The 20509-nt window shown below is 29.1% G+C and overlaps 1 protein-coding gene across 1 annotated transcript; it reads left to right on the forward strand.

The window, feature by feature from the left end:
- Positions 1-16076: 16076 nt before the first annotated feature.
- Mrpl55 (mitochondrial ribosomal protein L55) lies at positions 16077-16972 on the forward strand. The gene is made up of 2 exons (XM_074254027.1): positions 16077-16233; positions 16435-16972. Exon 2 carries the CDS (start codon positions 16454-16456, stop codon positions 16772-16774), a length of 321 nt encoding a protein of 106 aa, XP_074110128.1. The 5' UTR covers positions 16077-16233; positions 16435-16453; the 3' UTR covers positions 16775-16972.
- Positions 16973-20509: the final 3537 nt, after the last annotated feature.

Consider the following 20509-nt stretch of genomic DNA (forward strand, 5'->3'; position numbering starts at 1 on the left):
TTTCTGTTCAAAAAGAAATTTTCTACGTACTTTTTCAAGCAAAAAAAAAAAATAAAAGTGCGTCAAAACGCCGAATTTCAGGAAAAAAATGACTTTTTAATTTTTTTGACATCGTTCCACCACTTCAAAAAATCTGAAAAAATTCCTGAGTGTCGAGGGGTGTAAAATACATGTTCTGACAAATTTTGGTGATTGACATATTTCAAAAACCCTAAAAAAAAACAAGATTTGAATTTTCTTTTCTTTCTTCATTAAAAATCGACTTTTCGTTGAAAAACGATGATTATACGATATTTTTATATTTAAGGATCCTAAGAATAAGAAAAAAAGTCACCATCGATTAACTCCGAATTTCAGTATAAAAATAAAATTAAAATAAAAAAAACAGGTTTTTTTGAAAATCTCGAACGTCGTTTGAGTTAAAGGGCTAAAAATTGGTGTGAATTATTTTTATTTGATGCCAAATCGATCCCCTAAGTGCAGTCAAAAAAGTCATGGGGGCAGATTTCCCATATTTAACCGGCTATGCCCTTTATTTTATTTGCTCTTAAATTTTAAAGTTCGTTTCCACTTCCTGACCAATAGTATTTATTTTTATTCAAGTTAAACGCCCTTACGCGTACCAACAGGTGAATAAAAAAAAAAAAATCAATTGAAGCCTACCCTGGTTAAGTAAAATAACTAATAACTGGTAATGTTAATTCCTCAAAGGAGAAACCATCTAAAAGTATTAAAAATATTCAAAATTACTGAGAAGAATTCAAATTTCGTCATTTCTAATATTTTTAATTTGTTTCTTTAATTAGGTTGTGTTTACTGGCGTTCAGCTGACTATACAATCGAATATAGTGTAAGCTGTCTTCAAGCTGAATTTAGAAATGATATACTGATTGAGAGACAAAAAATTTCTCTAATTTTACCCCTTGAAAAATATAAATTACACCTACACACAAAAAAAAATTGTTTGTGTCCGTTCAGCCCAGTTAGCCTCCAAATTTGAGTAAAATGCGAAAAAATTGAAGATAAAAGAGTTCAATACAAACGAACAACAGTCTGAAATTCGAAAATGTAGATTCGCATCTTTTATTCACATGCTTTTTTTTATAGATTTAAAAATTTTATCAATTTCTCAATTCTAAGATTATAGTCCATCCATGCAAGTATACCCAAGTTATTAACAATCGTGTTTAATAAATTTTTTCTCATATTTATAACTACAATTTTCCGAATTTTTAAGATTTTTTTTAATTTTGCAACGTTAATGAGACAAAAAAACTTCAGATTCGAATTCAGTGGAACAATACATAAAAATTGTACGCAATCTAAATCCAAAAAATTTTTTTCATCTCGATAATTTCGATTTTTTATGATTTATTGCAATTTTTTGGGGGTTTTTCACAAAAACAGGTCACCCATATCTGCAGATGGTAACTTATCATGAACACGAACCAACAAATCTGTCTTACTGACAGAGCCACATCTCCCAGATACACTGCTGCGGTAAATTTACTGTGGTTAGTAAGTGAAACGACCTTAAAACGAGTGTATAATGTCGGCAAGTCAGGAATTTCTTACTAGTCAACGATGAAAAAAAACTGAGTATATTTTTTTTTTTTTTATTTCATTAAAAATACTTAAAGTGTATAAAAAGATAGAAATTTTCAGTAAATACTCGGGATGAAAAATTTGAAAAAATTATTAAATTATTGTTTATTTCAAAGTAAAATCATAAAAAATTATTCAGACTACATACAATCAAGAAATTAAATTAAAAACCATAATACATTTTGTTTATGACAAATATAATAATCAATATGGTTACCCTTGCGACTGCGAGTCCACTCTGGAACCACTCTGTTTCCAGAGTCAGAGTGGAATCATACTAGATCCAGAGTGTTTCCAGAGTGGTTTTGTGCCTTTTTTTCAGAGTGAAACCAGATTGAAACCAGACTGTATTCAGAGTGAATACAGAGTGAATACATAGTGAATACAGAGTGAATACAAATTGAATACATAATGGACCCATAGTGAACACATAGAAAATTCAAGATCGATACAGAATGGAATCAACGTGAAGCCAAAGCGGAGCCAGATTGGTTATTCAGTGAAACTATAGTGGAGCCAGAATGAAACCAAAGTGGATACACAGTGGATTCACGATCGATACAGAATGAATTCATAATGGACCCGAAGCGGGTCCAGATTGGTTATCGAGTGAGACCAGAGTGGATGCGGAGTGGAGCCAGAATAAAACCAAAGTGGCGTCGGAGTTGAATCAGAATGCAACCTGAATAAAATTCGATTGGAATCAAAATGGAATGAGAGTAGATAAAGAATAAAACCAGAGTAGAACCAAAGTGAATACAAATTGTTGCAGAGTGAACTTTAATTATTTTCTTAGCAAATCCTTTATGAATTTTGAGTTACTCCAAAGTATTTTTAGATTAAATCCAAAGAATTTTTAGAACGGACCTGTCATGTTTACACTTCAGTATACCTACTGTGAATTTATATCGATCTTGTTTTGTCTGATCAAAATACATATGGTTCAAAACGTTCGTATTGCTACATAATTATTAGTAGATTTCATAAAAATCTAACTATTGCAGCCGTCCTCATGGCGTAACTTTTAAAAAATTTAGCCATTTTCTGACTCAGTTTTTCGAGCTGATTCAGAAAATGTAGTTTGTTCAAAAGTTTATATATATATATATATATATATATATATATATATATATATTGGCCACGTCTAATCATATATAATCAGATTTACTTATGCATTATTATATATGATCATATATAATTATTTTTACTCATATATGTCTGATAAAAAATGCTTTCGAGAATAACAAATTCATTTCATAAATACATAGAGAAATGGAATAGTACGGTAATGGTTCGTTACAATATTAGGATAATCAATTCATGACAATATTAAATAAAAAAATCGCAGGCGTATGAAGGGCTCGAACTCAAATCTTTTTAGCTGGAAGCCGTCTGGAACGCTGCTCACTCGTCCAAGTCACCAGCATTAATATTGAAAGACATAAATTTATTAGACTTTTAACAACAGAAAGTACTGGTTTTTATAAAAATTTTTGCACTTTCATCAAATTCCGGAATTCAATAGATTTTTGTAAAGTTTAAGAACTTATTAAATTTGATCAAATTCGCAAAGTACAATAAAATTACAAAAAAATTATGTCATTATTAAAAAAAATTAGAAAATAGTCACTGTCCAATAAATTTTCCGGTAATTATTGACAGGCTGTATGTCAGTGTCAAAACAATCGTATTGCCAGTCTAAAAAAAAAACCTTTTAAGGTCCCAAGAGTATTATCGCAAGATGTTTTGGTCATATATGTTTGATCATTCCAAACCTCATGTATAATCATATATGATCAGACAAAAATTTTTTTTCATCGTGTATACGATACTACTTGACGTACAAGTTCATAGAAATTGACGTGATAATTAATTTGGATATCTAAATCAAAACATTTGTAACGGAATGTATTTCTTTTAAAAAGAAAAAAAAAAAATCCACTCGTCCGCTTTGGTCACCCCTTAATTTATTTAGGGCGCCACTGGATTTTTAGACACAGTATCCAGAAACTGGACCAGAGCATGGAGTAAGTTCTACAGGGTCGTGAGAGATTGTTGGGAAGAGAACAGAAATCATCAAAGGAATCTATTTTTCAAGAAATTTTATTTAACCCACCCCATTACAATAATATTCCCCTTACAATTAATTAACACTTAAGATTAAGTCCTATTCCCGTTTATAAGACGGTTTCCTATCAAAGTGGCTAATCCCGACGATACCCTCTTATGGAGCGACCATACCGCGGTTTCTATCATAGTTACTTATTCCCGACGGTACCCTCTTATGGAGCGACCATACCGCGGTTTCTAATTATTTTCCTCCATTTTTCAATTTTCCATAATTTTCCATAATTTCCATTTTCCATAATTTGCTATAGTTTCATAGTTTCATCATTTTCCACACGCACCCACAATATAATGATTATCATTCAAACACACTAATTAAAATTTCCATACTTTATTAATTATTTTCTAAAACTATTATTTACTTTTATTTTCCAAATTAAATCTGATTATTAAATTTTCTAAATCCAAATTAAATTTCAATTATTAAATTTTCTCTTGAATAAATTTTCTATTCATTCCCAATCCAAATTCCTATAGCGGTTAATTTCCTTTTTAAAATTCTTAACTAATTTACTGCCGTGGTTTTAATAATACAACAATAAATATTTAATACTAAGAGGTCTTCGTATCTCGTATTAATAGATTAAAATTTGACGACAGAGGTCTTAATAATCTGCCGACAAAATATTCGCTACGTCCTAGTATTTTATAAATTTATTTTCCCTTGTTTTACTTTTGTTAATTTTATTTCGTCGGAACTTTTGTAATAAAATTCCACTTAATTATTTTAATTATAATTGATTTGATTTCATTTGAATTTAATTTTACCGTATTTTATAAATTATCTTATTTAATATGTTTTCGTTTTGTCCAAATTATTTGTCAGAGTTAATTAATTAATTTATTTAGTTTTAATCTCTGAATTAAGAAATTGGCAATTGGTTTTATTTCACTCAATTTTAACTAAATTATTTTACTTGTCTCTGAATAACTGAGTTTATTTTATTTTTGCTAAATTACTTTCTTTTACTTTCTTTGTGTTGTACGAAACTTCGAATTTAGTTTATTTTAATTTTGGGGATTATTTTTCACTTTATAACGCCTTGAGATTTTTAGTCTCGACCTTGTGTGTCCTTTACTCAGCGTTATAGCTCAAGACAAGATGACGGACTCTCTCCCAAACTTTTGTTGAATTTTTCTTCAAGTGAAATGATTTATTTTCTACTTTTATCTAAATGATTTTAACAATTAATTTTGAAATTATTTTCTGATTCTAATTTTACTTTTGTTATATTTCACACAATCAAAATTCGTTCCCAAATTATTTATGTTGATTTTAATTAATTTTTACTTCTGATGATTTGACTAAAACATTTTACTGAAATTATTTTAATGATTTTAATTAACACAAAATTAACTGATTTTACTCAAACTCAATTACCAGAGATCAAATTTTCACGTGACACCAAAATCATGAATTAACAAACTGAAATAATTCCTAGTAAGATTAATCCCGACTCTGCCTACGTGTTTAATTAATAACCCGAAATAATTCCTGGTATTATTAATTAAATATTTAGTTATTTCATTTCTGACTTGTTCTTAAATTTATTGTTAACTTTATTCGGACTTTTATTCTGACTAGTTACCAAATTTTGTTCTTAAACATTTCGTTAATTATTTTTGATGTTCAGTTAAATTTACTAGTACTTAAATTTTGACTAAACCAATTGCTTAAATTTTGGCAAGATTAATGGATTAAATTTTTATTTAAAGACTAATGATTGTATTCGAACGCGAAATGGCGATAACCTTCAGCCGACTTAAGGCCTAGCAGATGCCGCTTCACCGAGAATCTATTTAGACGTATTTATTGTACCTGGAGTTTTCCTTGGGTTTTATTTTCAAAAATCCCTCGACGCTTTTACTCCCGGGTTTCTCGTCTTTCCTTGATGAGATCTTATTGGCAGCACGGTCCGGAATCGCCACTTCGTAACTTAATTCTCAGAGAATATTTTATTCTGAGTGAGATGTTTGCGATGTAGATTCTTCGATCGTTCGAATACAATAAAACTTACCAAAATTTGTTGGTTTGTTTCTTCTTGGCTCTCTCTCTTCCCCACTCTCTCTCTCTCTCTCAGTGCCGGCGCTACCCTCTCGGGGACTTACTTACTAACTTAAGACTATTGGCGCGAGTACTTCGGAGCACAGCGCCCTGGAGAATTGGTCGATAATTATAACTCGGATCGAAGACCTTCTCCGGATAAGGAAGGTCCCGTGTACTCCGTTACACATTGTCAAGTTTGGTAACTAAATAAAATTGTGTAATATCGTTATAATATTCTGATCGTTTCATTTTGTTTATAATTATTGGACCTACTAATTCTTGAATTTCATTTTTTTCACTGGAAACCGACGAACGAAATGCTACTACGTTGGTCATCATTAATTTTTGACTTCTTTAAACCATAAAATTTGAAAGTAAAGTAACAATGAAAGTGAACTTTGAAGTATTACGACAAATTTATTTTTTACTTTAAACAAAAGTCATTGGAAAATTAATTTTTTTCAAGTTGTATATTTTTTTCCTGTGATTTTTAATGCACAATTATAGACTGTATACATATAGTGAATAGGTTCATGTACGAAAAGCATTTTAAAAAACAGCTGTAGTAAAAACTATGTCATGATTGATATGTAATTTTTTTAAGAGAATTTAGGAGAAAAATTGAAGCATACATTTTTACCGACATATATTACGCATGACTTTATTTTCTTCACCAGATATATTATATATAGACATTTACAATTTTCTGAAACTTACGTTCTATATGATAGGAATTTTATATTTTATATTTTTGATTTTAAATACAATTTTCGATGCTGATCAACTCATAATTGATATAATAAAGTTTTTATTAAAATAGTTTTAGTGTACGTAAGATTGGGAGAAATCTTTAAATTTGTCAAAGATGAGATGAATAACAACTTTGATTATAAAAACTGATTGAGAAGAATTAATTTTTAATACTCTTTAATCAACATTTTTAAATAGAGATGTGACTAAATAAACAAACTGTTAATGTTGATTAATATATTAATATATATCATTGAAATTATAAAAGGATACGTTTTCCACTATGTAACATCTTATTATGTACATTTATATAATAAAGATGGAAAAAACTTTAAGAAGTATATTAATAATTGATTAATTTTTTCCAATGAAGGTAATTTATTATTTATATTAAATTATTTACACATTCAGATCCCTATGAAGTTTTATCGGATCTGACTTTAGTTTTGCTGTAGTTTTATCTTAATTCATTTCGATTTTATCCGAACTTATTCTAAATTTACTGACAGTTTAATCTAATTTTTAATAACTCCATTGTGACTCATGCAAATTTCACGTTGACTTCACGCTAGTTTAAATCTGAATGAATTCTGATTTGATTATTATTTTACTCTGATTTCATTTTAATTTCATGTTGATTCCACTTTGAAGCCATCTTGATTTTATGTAAAATTCACTTTAATTCTAATCTGGTTCCTTTCTGGTATCACTCTGGTTCCACTTCGGTTTCATTCTGGATTCACTTTGATTCCACTCTGGTTCCACTTTAATTACATTCTGAGTCCAATTTGATTCCACTCTAGTTCTAGTCTGGGTCCACTCTGGTTCCACTATAGTTTCATTCTGAGTCCAATCTGATTCCACTCTGGCTTTAGTCCGGGTTCACTTTGGTTTCACTTTAGTTTCATTCTGAGTTCAATTTGATTCTACTCTGGCTTTAGTCTGGGTTCACTCTGGTTCCACTTTAATTTTATTCTGAGTTCACTTTGATTCCACTCTGGCTTTAGTATGGGTGCACTCTGGTTTCATGCTGGAAAATAGGCACAAAACCACTCTGGAAACACTCTGGAACCATCATGATTCCATAATGTTTCCAGAATTTTTTCAGACTGATTTCAGAATGATTTGAAAGTCGCAAGGGTTTTTTTTTTTTTTTTTTTTTTTTTAATTGGGAGATATTTTATTCAACAATTAATTGATTAATAAATTATAATTTATTTTCAACTTAACTTTAAGCGTATTTTCTGCATGTCTAATATTTTCACCGTAATTCCAAAATTAGAATCCATTATTAAAGATTTAAGTTGTTTTTTTTCTTAAAGACGAAAACTTTAATTTTAAAATTACGGAAAAATTGTTTGTTATCAGAAGAAATTATTATGAGATATTTTTTTTTAACAATTAAATTCTCAGCATTTTCTTTCCCAGATCTTTTTGCATACACTCAATAATTTCACCGTAATTTCAAAATTAAGATTTTCGTAATCATCAAAAATTTGAATCATTTATTACGATGATTATTTTAAAATCATGAAAAAAATATAAATTAATTTAAGCTATTTTTATCTGTACAATGAAAAAAATGACGTGGTTCTGACACCTTATCAGGTGACTGAATCTAACGTTATGGACAGTGTCTTAGATAGCCTAACTGATAGAGTCTTGGGCGCACAACAAGATGAGCCGCGTTTCGAGTCCTGGTCTAGACCGTCCGAAGTATTTTTTTTATTTTATTGTCCGTGACAACGTAAAATTACCGTGCTTCGACAGTATATTGAGTGTACAGTGTCGGTCATAACGTCGTAGATTAATTTACGTATGCACCGTATATATTCAATCCGAACAAAAACAGTTTCACTGTTAAAAATTGCGCCAAGTCCACGTTCATAAAACTCATCTCAATAACATCTGCACTTTGCAAAAAAAATAAGACTCGTTACAATAATTTTCATTCTATACAAAAAAAAGTTAAATACAAAAAAATACCAAGAAACCGTCATAATGTTAAAAAAATTGAAAAAAATTTGTTGAAAATTTAAAAATTAAGAAAAAATTTTTTTATCGTACTTGGCGCGCGTCATTGAGTACCCCAAATTTTTTCAGGATACATGAACATCCTTTTAATGTTTCAACATTTATAAGTAAGTCAACCTATAAAATGCATAAATGTAATTAATGAAATATTATTTTATGATACGTTTAACAAAAGTTAGATAAAATCAACATGGCATACGTATTTTATTTGAAATTTTTAAAAACTCTGCACATCGTTTATGATTTCAATAAAACGCCCTCTCCTGTTCGGTTATGCAATTTGCTTACAAGTGAATACGCCTGCATACGTTGACTCTGTCGTGGAATCACTGCGAAAATTGAGTTGATTAAAAAATAAAACGTATGGCCGACTAAATTGAGAAAATGCGGTGTGATTGCCAAAATCAAAATGTGTTAATTACAATTAAACGAAGCATGATCAAGTTTCTTCATGAAAGCTTAATGACGGAACTGAAAAAATTGAATTAAAAAATTTTGTGTTATTTCAGATATCTTCACCAGACTACCATATTGACAGTTATTTTCACTAAAAATCTGAAAAAAATTTTCGAAACGGATTTTTTCACTGAAACTGATATTAATCCAGTAAGCAGTGTTTTTAATTCGTTGAGTATACTTCAATGATGTGAATCTATAAACATAACAATGTATGAAATCATATATTATATAATTATACATATTTACATTACATAAATTCAAGCGAAATCGTTTTTTCTCGGGTTGAAATTCGTCCGAAAAAATTTGGGGTACTCAATGACGCGCGCCAAGTACGATAAAAAATTTTTTCTTAATTTTTAAATTTTCAACAAATTTTTTTCAATTTTTTCAACATTATGACGGTTTCTTGGTATTTTTTTGTATAGAATGAAAATTATTGTAACGAGTCTTATTTTTTTTGCAAAGTGCAGATGTTATTGAGATGAGTTTTATGAACGTGGACTTGGCGCAATTTTTAACAGTGAAACTGTTTTTGTTCGGATTTCATATCTTTTTGTTAAGTGTAATTTTTTGCTCGCCTCTTAATACATTCTTAATTTTAAAATTGAACTTTTCCCGCGCAAAATTATAAATATGTAAATAAATGAATTAATGGAGGTAAAGCTATTATCATATAAAAGGTTATTTGTTCGTTAATTTTGAAAATCAAATTCTCACAAAAAAATTAAAATTCTGTTTCTCTCATAGTAGCTAGTAGCATTAAAAACTTGACGTGACTGACCCGTGTAAACTCTTCGGTTTCAATCAATTAACTAGCTTATCAATGGGGATTTAAAATTTTTATGTATATATAGTTAAAGTTTAACATTTTTTTGAATTAAAAAGTTGTTAATCTAGATTTAATGCTCTACTACACATTAATTTAACAATAACAATAATTATTTTGGTAATGAGATAAACAATGATAATGATACTTTTAAGATCAATTTATCATTACCGATATAATAAATTTCATTTTTATAATGATTATTATTGTTATTGTTACAATGACATTATTGTTAATAAAGGGGACAATGCATCATACGCATAATTGTAATACCTATGGCCTAAAAATTATAATCATTTGAAATCCGCTCGATTGAATAACAATGCCACCTACAGGCAACGACTACAAAGTCGTAGAATGTGTACACTATCCAATGAGAATTGCCTAAATCTTGAACTGCTGGCCTGAAGGAAGAAAGTAAAACTCAAACAATCTTTAGCCTGTTGTGTATTTAGTCTAGTTAATAAATGAAATTCAATAGAAAGAATAGGTTTGAAAACCATCCACATATGAAGTTGTTTGATAATTTGTTCTAGAAATTTTGTATTTATAAAGTATTTTAACATTCTTAATTTCAAAATTAAATTTTTCCCGCGCAAAATTGAAAATTCATAAATGAATAAATTAATGCAGGCAAAGCTATTCTAATATGATAGGTTGTTTATTCGTTAATTTTGATAATCAAATCCTAATAAAAAAATTGAAATTCTGTTTCTCTCATAGTAGCTACTAGCATTAAAAAACTTAACGTGACTGATCCGCGTAAACTCCGCGGTTAAAAGCGATTAACTATCTTATTAATAGGGATTTTACATTTTTATTTATATACAGTAAAAATTTTAACATTTTTTTGAATTAAAAAAGTTGTTGATTTGGATTTAATACTCTAATACACATTAATTTAATAATAACAATAATTCATTCCGTAATAATAATGATAATGATATTTTTAACCTCAATTTGGTATTACCGATATAATTAATTTCAGTCTCATAATTTTTATTATTAGTGTTATTGTTATTATGACATTGTTGTAAGTAAATGACACAATACACCACGCGCATAATTGTAAGAATTTTCACCTAAAGATTACAATTATTTGAAATCCACTTGATTGGATAACAATGCAACCTATCGCCAACGACCACAAAATCATAGAATGGTACACTATCCAATGGGAATAACCTCTGTTTATGATTGTTCATGTACTAAAAACCTTTGTTCCAACTTCAAATTGTTTATTTCTTGTTTAATTAACATTTTTAATAAGCTGAATATTTGTATTCTAAATATTTGCACTGCGCATGCGTCAACTTTACGTTTAGACTTTCAGCGCGGACTTTTGAAAATTATATTGACCAGCACAGTGATTAGAGTAAGTGTATTTTTCTTGTAATTTCAATTATAGAGGTCACAGGACAAAAGGGCAACGTGTAGTTTTTAATAATTTTATAATAAGTTTTATTTTAATAAAGTATTGAAATTTTTTGTTAATTGTTATGGATTTTTTTTTTTTTTTTTTAATACTTCGTAGTTTTCATGAAAATAGAATTAATGAAAATAAAAAAAAAAATGTCCATGCATTGATTAACAATTCTCTCGATATTTTTAAAAAATTTAGAATGAAATGAATATTTATTAGTTATTTATTTATTTACTTAATGACATTGATATTGGCTGACGTCTAACAATTTTTTTTTAATTATTTGAATTAATTAAATAGTAATTCCTAAAAAATGACACTCGTAAATTTTTTAATTTTTACACATGAGATGTGCTTGTCACTATAATTTTCAAAAGACCGCGTTAAAAGTCTATATACGTAAAGTTGACGCATGCGCAGTGCAAATATTTAGAATGCATACATAAAGCTAATTAAAAATGTTAATTAAACAACAAATAAAAAATGTGAAGTAGGAACAAATGTTAAATATACATGAACAATCAAAAATAGAGGCTTGATGACCCAAATTGCTACCAAAATATTAAAAAATGCGACAGGGGGGCTAACTTAAAGGTACATTATTAATAAATTAGGGGAAGGGAGTGAATAATAAAGAATAAACTAAAAGCTGAAAACGTGATAGAAAAAAAAATCAAAAATTAAAAGAAAAAAATTTGGGGTTTAATAATAATAATAATAATAATAATAATTATTATTATTATTATTACTTAATTTATTCTGTGGTATGTGTACGACTTATTCGTACATGTGCCATTCTACAAGCATGTATTACGTATGAAATTTGAATTTCCCGGGATTTGTAACACTCCGTATGTATACGGTGGTGTTTGTGAGCGGAGTCGTATCGTTTGCTTGCTGTACCTTAGCCACATCGTTAGTTTATTATATACAATTATTTGCAATACTTTCTCGTAGAGATCTCAAAGTAAATAAATAAAAGGATAATTGCAAGCAATTTACCTTAGTTTATTAACATGTGTGTGAGCACCTTTAAGATTGGATTTATTTTTACCTCACTGAATTTAGCACGAAAAAATAAATTTTTTTAACTTTTATTTAAACAATCCGATTGTCCGTCATTTGTCCGTCAATGTCCGATGTAATTGTTTATTTTTCCGATAATTGTTTATTTATAAACAATTAAACAAATTTTTACTTGCAAGATAGCACTTTCTTTATCAAATCGATTAGTTTTTTTTTTTCATTTGATCGGTAATTATTTTTTATTGATTGTCCGATCAATATTTTTATTTGTCCGATTGTTTTTCTATTTTTAATTAATTTTTTTGTGAAATTAATTTTGAATACGTAATTGTTATTGCGCATGCGCGAAAGTATATGACGTTACAGCAGGGACCGCCATATTTATTTTTATCTACTAATTTAACTGAGTAGTTTTTTCTATTTTTTATCAATGGAGAGGTACCTAAACAAGGAGCTTTACCCTCCATTATGGAGGGTAGAGGTAAGGACCTTGGCGCCAGATTCTACCGAATCTGTGGATGTACGGCCCTGGTTCAAACCAACGCTCTCCAGTGAATGATTTGATAACGTAGGTAGTGACATCTGAAAGCGACTAAAAATATCACACTGATTTTTAAAACTCACTAAAGTTAGCGACCCAGTTTTTTTTTTTTTTAATTTTTAAACTTTTTTTTTATTACATCGTTAGTTCGTCGTTTATTCTTTATTGTTCACGATTCACATTTGTTTGTTCTCCATTTATTGGGGTAGACCTCTATAGCCATGAAAGTGATGACTTAAATAACCGATAACATAGGTTCCGATGACTTGAATTCCTATAGCCCAGATTCCGATTACCAAGATTCCGATAGCCAAGATTTTTAATTACCAAGATTCCGATAGCCAAGATTTTTAATTACCAAGATTCCGATAGCCAAGATTTTTGATTGGATATAATCCCATTAACCCAGAATCCCGATGGAGTAAAATTCCAAATGCATCTGTGAAAAAAATTTTTATTCAGATAGGTGGCGCTATTTTATTGCAGCTCATATTTTCCATAATACTTTAAGACTGTTTACATCAAACGACAGCACATTATAAGGAGTAATTTAAAAAATTTTTAAAGTTTTAAAATTTTGATTCTAATTCCGTATAGAACTAATTATATTTGTAATTAATTAATTAATTAATTTTAAATAATTAAATAGAAAGGTATAACACCAAATTAATAATGAATTTTTTTATTTTAAGATTTTTTAATTATTTTAATATAAAAACTAATCACTCAAAATTTATAAAATTTTATTTTTCAAATATACCATAGCTACTATTAGAAAAATTTAATAATGGAGAAATCCAGATACAATGCTTTAAATAGTTATTTAAAAATGATCTAGGTTGGTCAAACATTAACGAAATTAAAGCTTTATTACTTCTAATTTTTTTGGTTTTTAAATGTAGTATTAGAAAAAAAAAAATAAAAAAAAATATCATAGAGCTTCCTTCTATTTTTTATGTTAATAAAAAAAGAAAAAAAAAAATTAGGAAAACAGTTGACCCTGATGAAGACCATTTCTACAACTTCCCACTAATTCCATACCTAGGCACTTAAAATTGCATTTCTGACGTTTTTCGAGCTCTTCAAGCTTTTGAAAAAAAAATTTTTTCGATTTAATTCAATTAATAAAAATTTTTAAAAAATTATTAAAACTCGGCTAATGTATGAAAAATTTTTTAATATATATTTGATAATTTTAAGAATTTTATAACAAATAAATTGTAACAAAAAAAATTTACATTTAGAATTTACAAAAAATAACAAATGTAATTTTATAAAAATAATATTTTTGTTCAATAAAATAAAATATTATAAAGTGAGTGCTACGGTCACTGAAATTAAAACTTTACATGACTTAATTTGTTACAATAAAATATAACTCAATTTTTATCATGACAGTTATGATAAATAATTATTATTGAAAAAATTTTATTCAATATTTTTATACATTTTCAATCAATATATTTTTCAGTATGTTGAAATTTATTCTAATTTATATTTCACTGAAAAAACAAATTTTTTATAATATTACAAAATTAGCGCTTCCGGAGAAATTATTTAACTAACTTCATATATTGTATTTATTAAAAATTATATACTTATAATAAAAACAGTAATAATAATAATGGATTTTTCCGCTGTAGAGACTCCCCTTGACAGTCTGAGAGGAGTGCGGGCGATCGTTAAGCAGAGAAGAGACTAAATTTACTGCAAGTGGTGCTGATAAATGCGCTTCTTCCAATTTCAAGTGCTCGTAACTATCAACTTGCTCGGAGGAGTGTCCCTTTGCCGGAATGTCGACTGACTCTTGGCCTTTAGCGAGTCCGCGGTACAGTCGCTTAACAATTGACCCAGGCTGAATATTGATATCTCGGAGGTAATGATCATAAGGGAGTTTATCGCCTGAGTGGACAGGAATCACAGCAGGCTCAGTCCCTGTCAGTATAACACCACTGGCTTAACTGGTGAACCTGGAATTGTTACTTACACCCTTCACTGCTCCTCTTTGCTTTTTGCCTCGGTTTTTACGTACGTAATGCTTACGTCGTTGTCTGTTAGTTGGTCCAGCTGGTGCACCTGGATTTTTAGCGTCGAAATTATGCAACTCCAGCACTGCGATACGGTTAAGCCTGGGCATTGCGTGACTTGTGGGCTGCCGATTGGGTCGTTGGAGCTCGACGATGAGCCAAATTACGAAGAATTGCTCGTACAATATACCTGGGAGGCCCTCGACGAATCATTGGTCGTAAATGGCCTGTTTAGAATAGTTTTTATTAATTATTTTTATTTTTATTATATTTTAATAATGAATTCTAGTGACCTCCAGTTTAATTATTAAGATAAAATTTTAGATTGATATTTTTTTATCATCAGGTGTTTTTGGATGAAATTAAAAAAATAATATTTTATTATTAGTTATTTTATGAACTAATTAAAAAAATAAAAATGTTAATAGTAGCTATGGTATATTTGAAAAATAAAATTTTATAAATTTTGAGTGATTAGTTTTTATATTAAAATAATTAAAAATCTTAAAATAAAAAAAAATTCATTATTAATTTGGTGTTATACCTTTCTATTTAATTATTTAAAATTAATTAATTAATTAATTACAAATATAATTAGTTCTATACGGAATTAGAATCAAAATTTTAAAACTTTAAAAATTTTTAAATTACTCCTTATAATGTGCTGTCGTTTGATGTAAACAGTCTTAAAGTATTATGGAAAATATGAGCTGCAATAAAATAGCGCCACCTATCTGAATAAAAATTTTTTCACAGATGCATTTGGAATTTTACTCCATCGGGATTCTGGGTTAATGGGATTATATCCAATCAAAAATCTTGGCTATCGGAATCTTGGTAATTAAAAATCTTGGCTATCGGAATCTTGGTAACTAAAAATCTTGGCTATCGGAATCTTGGTAATTAAAAATCTTGGCTATCGGAATCTTGGTAATCGGAATCTGGGCTATAGGAATTCAAGTCATCGGAACCTATGTTATCGGTTATTTAAGTCATCACTTTCATGGCTATAGAGGTCTACCCTCATAAACGCCCCTTTATGATTCTCTATAGGATATCTTTAGTACAGCAGGTTCACCAACCTTACAATTCAAAAGTTCCTTATACCTTCTGCATTTTGTCCCTCCCTCATAACATACTGCAGACACTATTATTCAAGTTGGTACCATTTGAAACTCTGAATAAAAACTAACTCAAAATATTAACCTATTTTTAAACTAAAAATTAAAAGCCGGCTGATCAAGATAAGAATCTAAAACTGAAATGTAAACATAGTGAAACTTCGAAATTAGTGAAATTATTATAAAATCTGAGTATAACCTATATTTTCCTGTCATTATCATTAGGTTGCATTTATTTTTCATTATAGTAAGTAAGAATAATTATGTATGATAAAATCTTTGAAAATTTGGTAAGGTGTTCAATAATTTGCTTTTCTAAAGTAATAGTAAGATAAGAACATTGAAAGAAAAAAGAGATACTTTTATTGTTTTGATTTTTTGTTATGTAAATCATTTCATTGATGATCTTACTTGATATAATTTTATAATAAATATTTGTCTGTTGCAGAATACTTACTCTATAAATAATGCTTTTTGAAAAGATTTTGAGAGGATTGTTACTGAGACGTCAATTCAATTGTTGGACTGCAAATGTTACCAAAAAACATCGTAAAACTTATGAAAGAACATATCCAACTGTACTTGTATATCCAAATGGTAGTACCATAAACATCCAGTATTTTGAACCAAGAAAAATAATCAAGCTACCGTTGGATCTGTCAGTTTTATCAGAGCAAGAACGTAAATTAATATTAGAAAGAAGAAAACCTAAAAGCAAAGTTAAAATTGAAGAGGAAGTTGAAGATTATTTTGATCAAAATAAATATTTGAAGTTTGCCAGAAGATAATCATTTACTGTAACTTTCAAAAACTTGATTAGTTTATTCTTGTTCACCCAAGTTTGTTAATTACCAATATATTGCTGGTGATGTTGTTATGTGACATTTTTTTTATGTTGAAAACCGGAAACGTTATTCTGTTGTCATGACACTCATTGTTAGTGAAATAAGATCATAATTGATAATAAAATTCTTTTTATTTTCATAGATAGTATCAACACTTCCTCTTTCATAACAAACGTAATTATAAATGATAAATTTAAATCGAAAAGAGTACTACAGTCGAGTCTCGTTATGAGTCCTATTTGTTTTCTTTTTTTTTTTTATCAGACGCGTTAATATGAGAGAGACACTAATAGGGCTCGTAACGAGACTCGACTGTAGTTACATTTAAATTATACGTTTACAGTTACTAAGTCATTATGATGACACGACTTGATTAAATTTCTTTAAATTTTAATCCGGAAAGTCATAAAAGTTGATTTTTTATTACTTATTAGATTTAGAAAATTTTTAGTTCTTCACTTTTTACTCAGAACTAATGATTTATAAAAATGTTTTCACAACAGCTATACGACAAAATGTTATAAAAATTTTTAATCATCTGTCCAAAAACATGAATCGTATAATCATTAAGATTACATCTAAATAGTGGCTAACCATGAGAGTAAAATATTGTGAATGAGCCAGGCCGATTGTATTTCAGCATGCATAACTTTTTTAACAAATCAAAAACACGAAGTTTGTGTGTGAATGAGTTTATGTATGTAACTTTCACGTGTCACTAAAGTAACAAAACGGATAGGATTGAAATCGTTTTCAAGATAACCCATTTCATTGAACGGAATTAATTGGTATTGTTAATTCTCTAAATAGTATTTATTTTAAATTCTAGAATTGAGTACAAAAATGTTATTAAGTAGACAAAAACAAATTGGACATGACAAATATATAAACAGTAGTATGCGCAATGTATTAATAATAATTGAGAATCAAATTTTAATCTAGCTGATTCGACACCGTTCCTTTTTTAACTTTTCAAAAATTCGGGAAGTTATTGGTTTTACCCCGTCTATCGAAAATCGAGTTTTCAACGAATATTGACGTTTTGAGGTCCTAGGAAGTTTCCCTGATGGTTTTTACGGTGGTGTCCGTACGGCTGTGTGTGTGTGTGTGTGTGTGTGTGTGTGTATGTGTGTGTGTGTGTGTGTGTGACCCTCTTATAACTTTTGAACGGTTTGACCGATTTTATCGCGGCTGGCGCCATTTGAAAGAGCTTGGCCAAACTTAGATTTTGAATACAATTTAGACCGATTCGGATCGATAGATTTGGAGAAATCTCAAAAAACTGAAAAAATTTTTTTTCAAAAGTGGTTGTTTTGGAATAACTTTTAAATGGCTTTATCGATCAACTCCAAAAAAACTAATCAGCTCTTAATCTTGAAAAACCACGTCGATCGCCGCTAATCCGGTCAAAATCGGTTGATTCGTTCGAGAGATATTGTGAAGGAAAGAAAACCAAAAAAAGTGTTTTTTTGGAATAACTCCGAAATATTGTATCTAAAAAATTTCTGTTGTCGATTCTTTCAAATTAGATGAAAAATTGCATCGATTGCCGTCAATCGCGTAAAAATCGGTTGATTCATTCCAAAGTTATGACAATTTGAAATTTCAAAAATAGTGTTTTATTAAACTTTCATCAGACTTTTGATCTCGAAATCACATATAAATTATATTTTTGAGCTTGAAGAGCTCAAAAACGTCATAAAAGTGCAATTTTAAGCGCTTAGATATGGAATTAGCGGGGAGTTGCAGGGATGGCCTTTAGGGTCAACCGTTTTCCAGATTTTTTTAGTTATAATTACAACGGCTTGAAAATTATTACCGTAAGGTATCTATAAAAAGCATGATATTAAGGAGACATATATGTCTCCATAGACTGTAGTTACGGATATTTAAAATGAAATATGGGACATTCCACGCCACGTTGGACAGTTTGAAAAATAAATTTTTTCATTTTCTCAATTTTTCTGATATTTCAAGACACATCGGAAAACCATTCCAGAAAGTTTTTGGGATTTTTTCATTGTCATTCAAATTAAAAAAAAGGATATTTAATTAAAAAAACTTACTCGTTTCTCGGTTTTTCCTCATAATGTCTTAAGAAATAATTCAATTTATAATTTGTAAATATGTAGTTATTGTTTGATTATTTGTACCCTGATTCAGAAAAATGATTTGAAATGACTACCTTCATGTTAATTGTATATCTATTTAGTATTCAAATCCGGTGGTTTTAAATCATTTCAAATCATTTCAAATTTGATTTCTTCATCAGGGTAATAACATACCCGAGAAAAAGTGATCAGACCTGACCTTGCCTGTTCATGTATGATCACCCTGGTGGAAATACGATTCTGTCAGTAGTCTGAATCATTATTGCGGGACTCTAAATCAGAAACTATTAGAAACTAAGAATTCTCAAAGATTCCAATTGTAAATTCGTGGACTAAAATATGCTTAGATAAGTAAATTTTTTTTAAAGAAATAATCTCTTTTTTTACTGTCAAACTGAATAAATCTTATCAACTCTTAATAATCCTGTGGGAAAATATAGATTCGCCATAAAATGATTTGTTTATAACAACGATGTATTGATAATATTATTTCAAGAAATCAAAGTTATTAATATTACTTCATAATATCTCTGAAAAAGTCTGATTCTTTCACATTTGAAATTTTGTCAACAGCTTTGAATAAGTCTGATTCAGTCTTCTTGCAGAGTCCAAAATTTATGTCGTTATAACCTAAAACAACAATATCTGCTCTTATCTCACTTACAGACTCTTATTATAACATTTTCAGAGAGATTCAGACTGGTGGCATTCTGATTCAGAGTCCCACAATAATGATTCAGACTACTGACAGAATCTTATTTCCACCAGGGCAGGCCTGAAATTAATTAGACCTGATCGTGCCTGTTCATGTATAATCAGGTCTGAAATCAGGCATGATTATGCCTGTCCATGTCTGAAGGGTTCAATACGCTCAGATCCTGATCAGGCCTGTTCATGTCTGAAGTGTGAAACACGCTGAGGCCTGTTCATGTTTGATACATTAAATATGCTCAGGCCTACTCATGCCTGTCCATGCCTAGAAAAGTTAATTAAATTTATCCTGCGGTAGGTTTTTAATGATAATCAAAATACTTTTATTTATTGAGTAATAAACTATACCGTTTATTGATAAATTACAATTTTATTAATCGAAATTAATGTACATACACTGAACATATCCAAAAATTTTTTCTTAGCATGTTTCGTTCTTAGTATGAACAGGCCTGAGCGTATTTAACGCTTCAGACATGAACAGGTATGATCAGGCCTGAGTGTATTTAACGCTTCAAACATGAATAGGCATGACTATGTTTAATTTCAGACCTGATCATACATGAACAGGCATGGTCAGGTCTGATTATTTTTTTCCGGGTAGATCTGATCAGACTTGCATGGTCAGAGATGTGATAAAAATTTTTTCTTTGACGAAAAAAATTTTTTTGGACATCACAAAATGTGCAAAATTATTTTTATTATTACGTTTAAATAATTTTGAAATAAAAAATTTGTTACATTTCCTATGGGATTTTTTAGTCTACTCTGCTTCTGCCTACCCGGGAAAAAATGATCAGACCTGACCATGCCTGTTCATGTATGATCAGGCCTGAAATTAGACCTGATCATGCCT

Source organism: Cotesia typhae, unplaced genomic scaffold (genome assembly GCF_013202065.1).
Source record: "Cotesia typhae breed Kobodo isofemale line unplaced genomic scaffold, CoteBio_Ctyphae scaffold_13, whole genome shotgun sequence".
Taxonomy (NCBI): Eukaryota; Metazoa; Arthropoda; class Insecta; order Hymenoptera; family Braconidae; genus Cotesia; species Cotesia typhae.

Coding starts and splice junctions, on each gene's coding strand:
- Mrpl55 (XM_074254027.1), top strand. CDS start 16,454: ATGCTTTTTGAAAAGATTTTGAGAGGATTGTTACTGAGACGTCAATTC.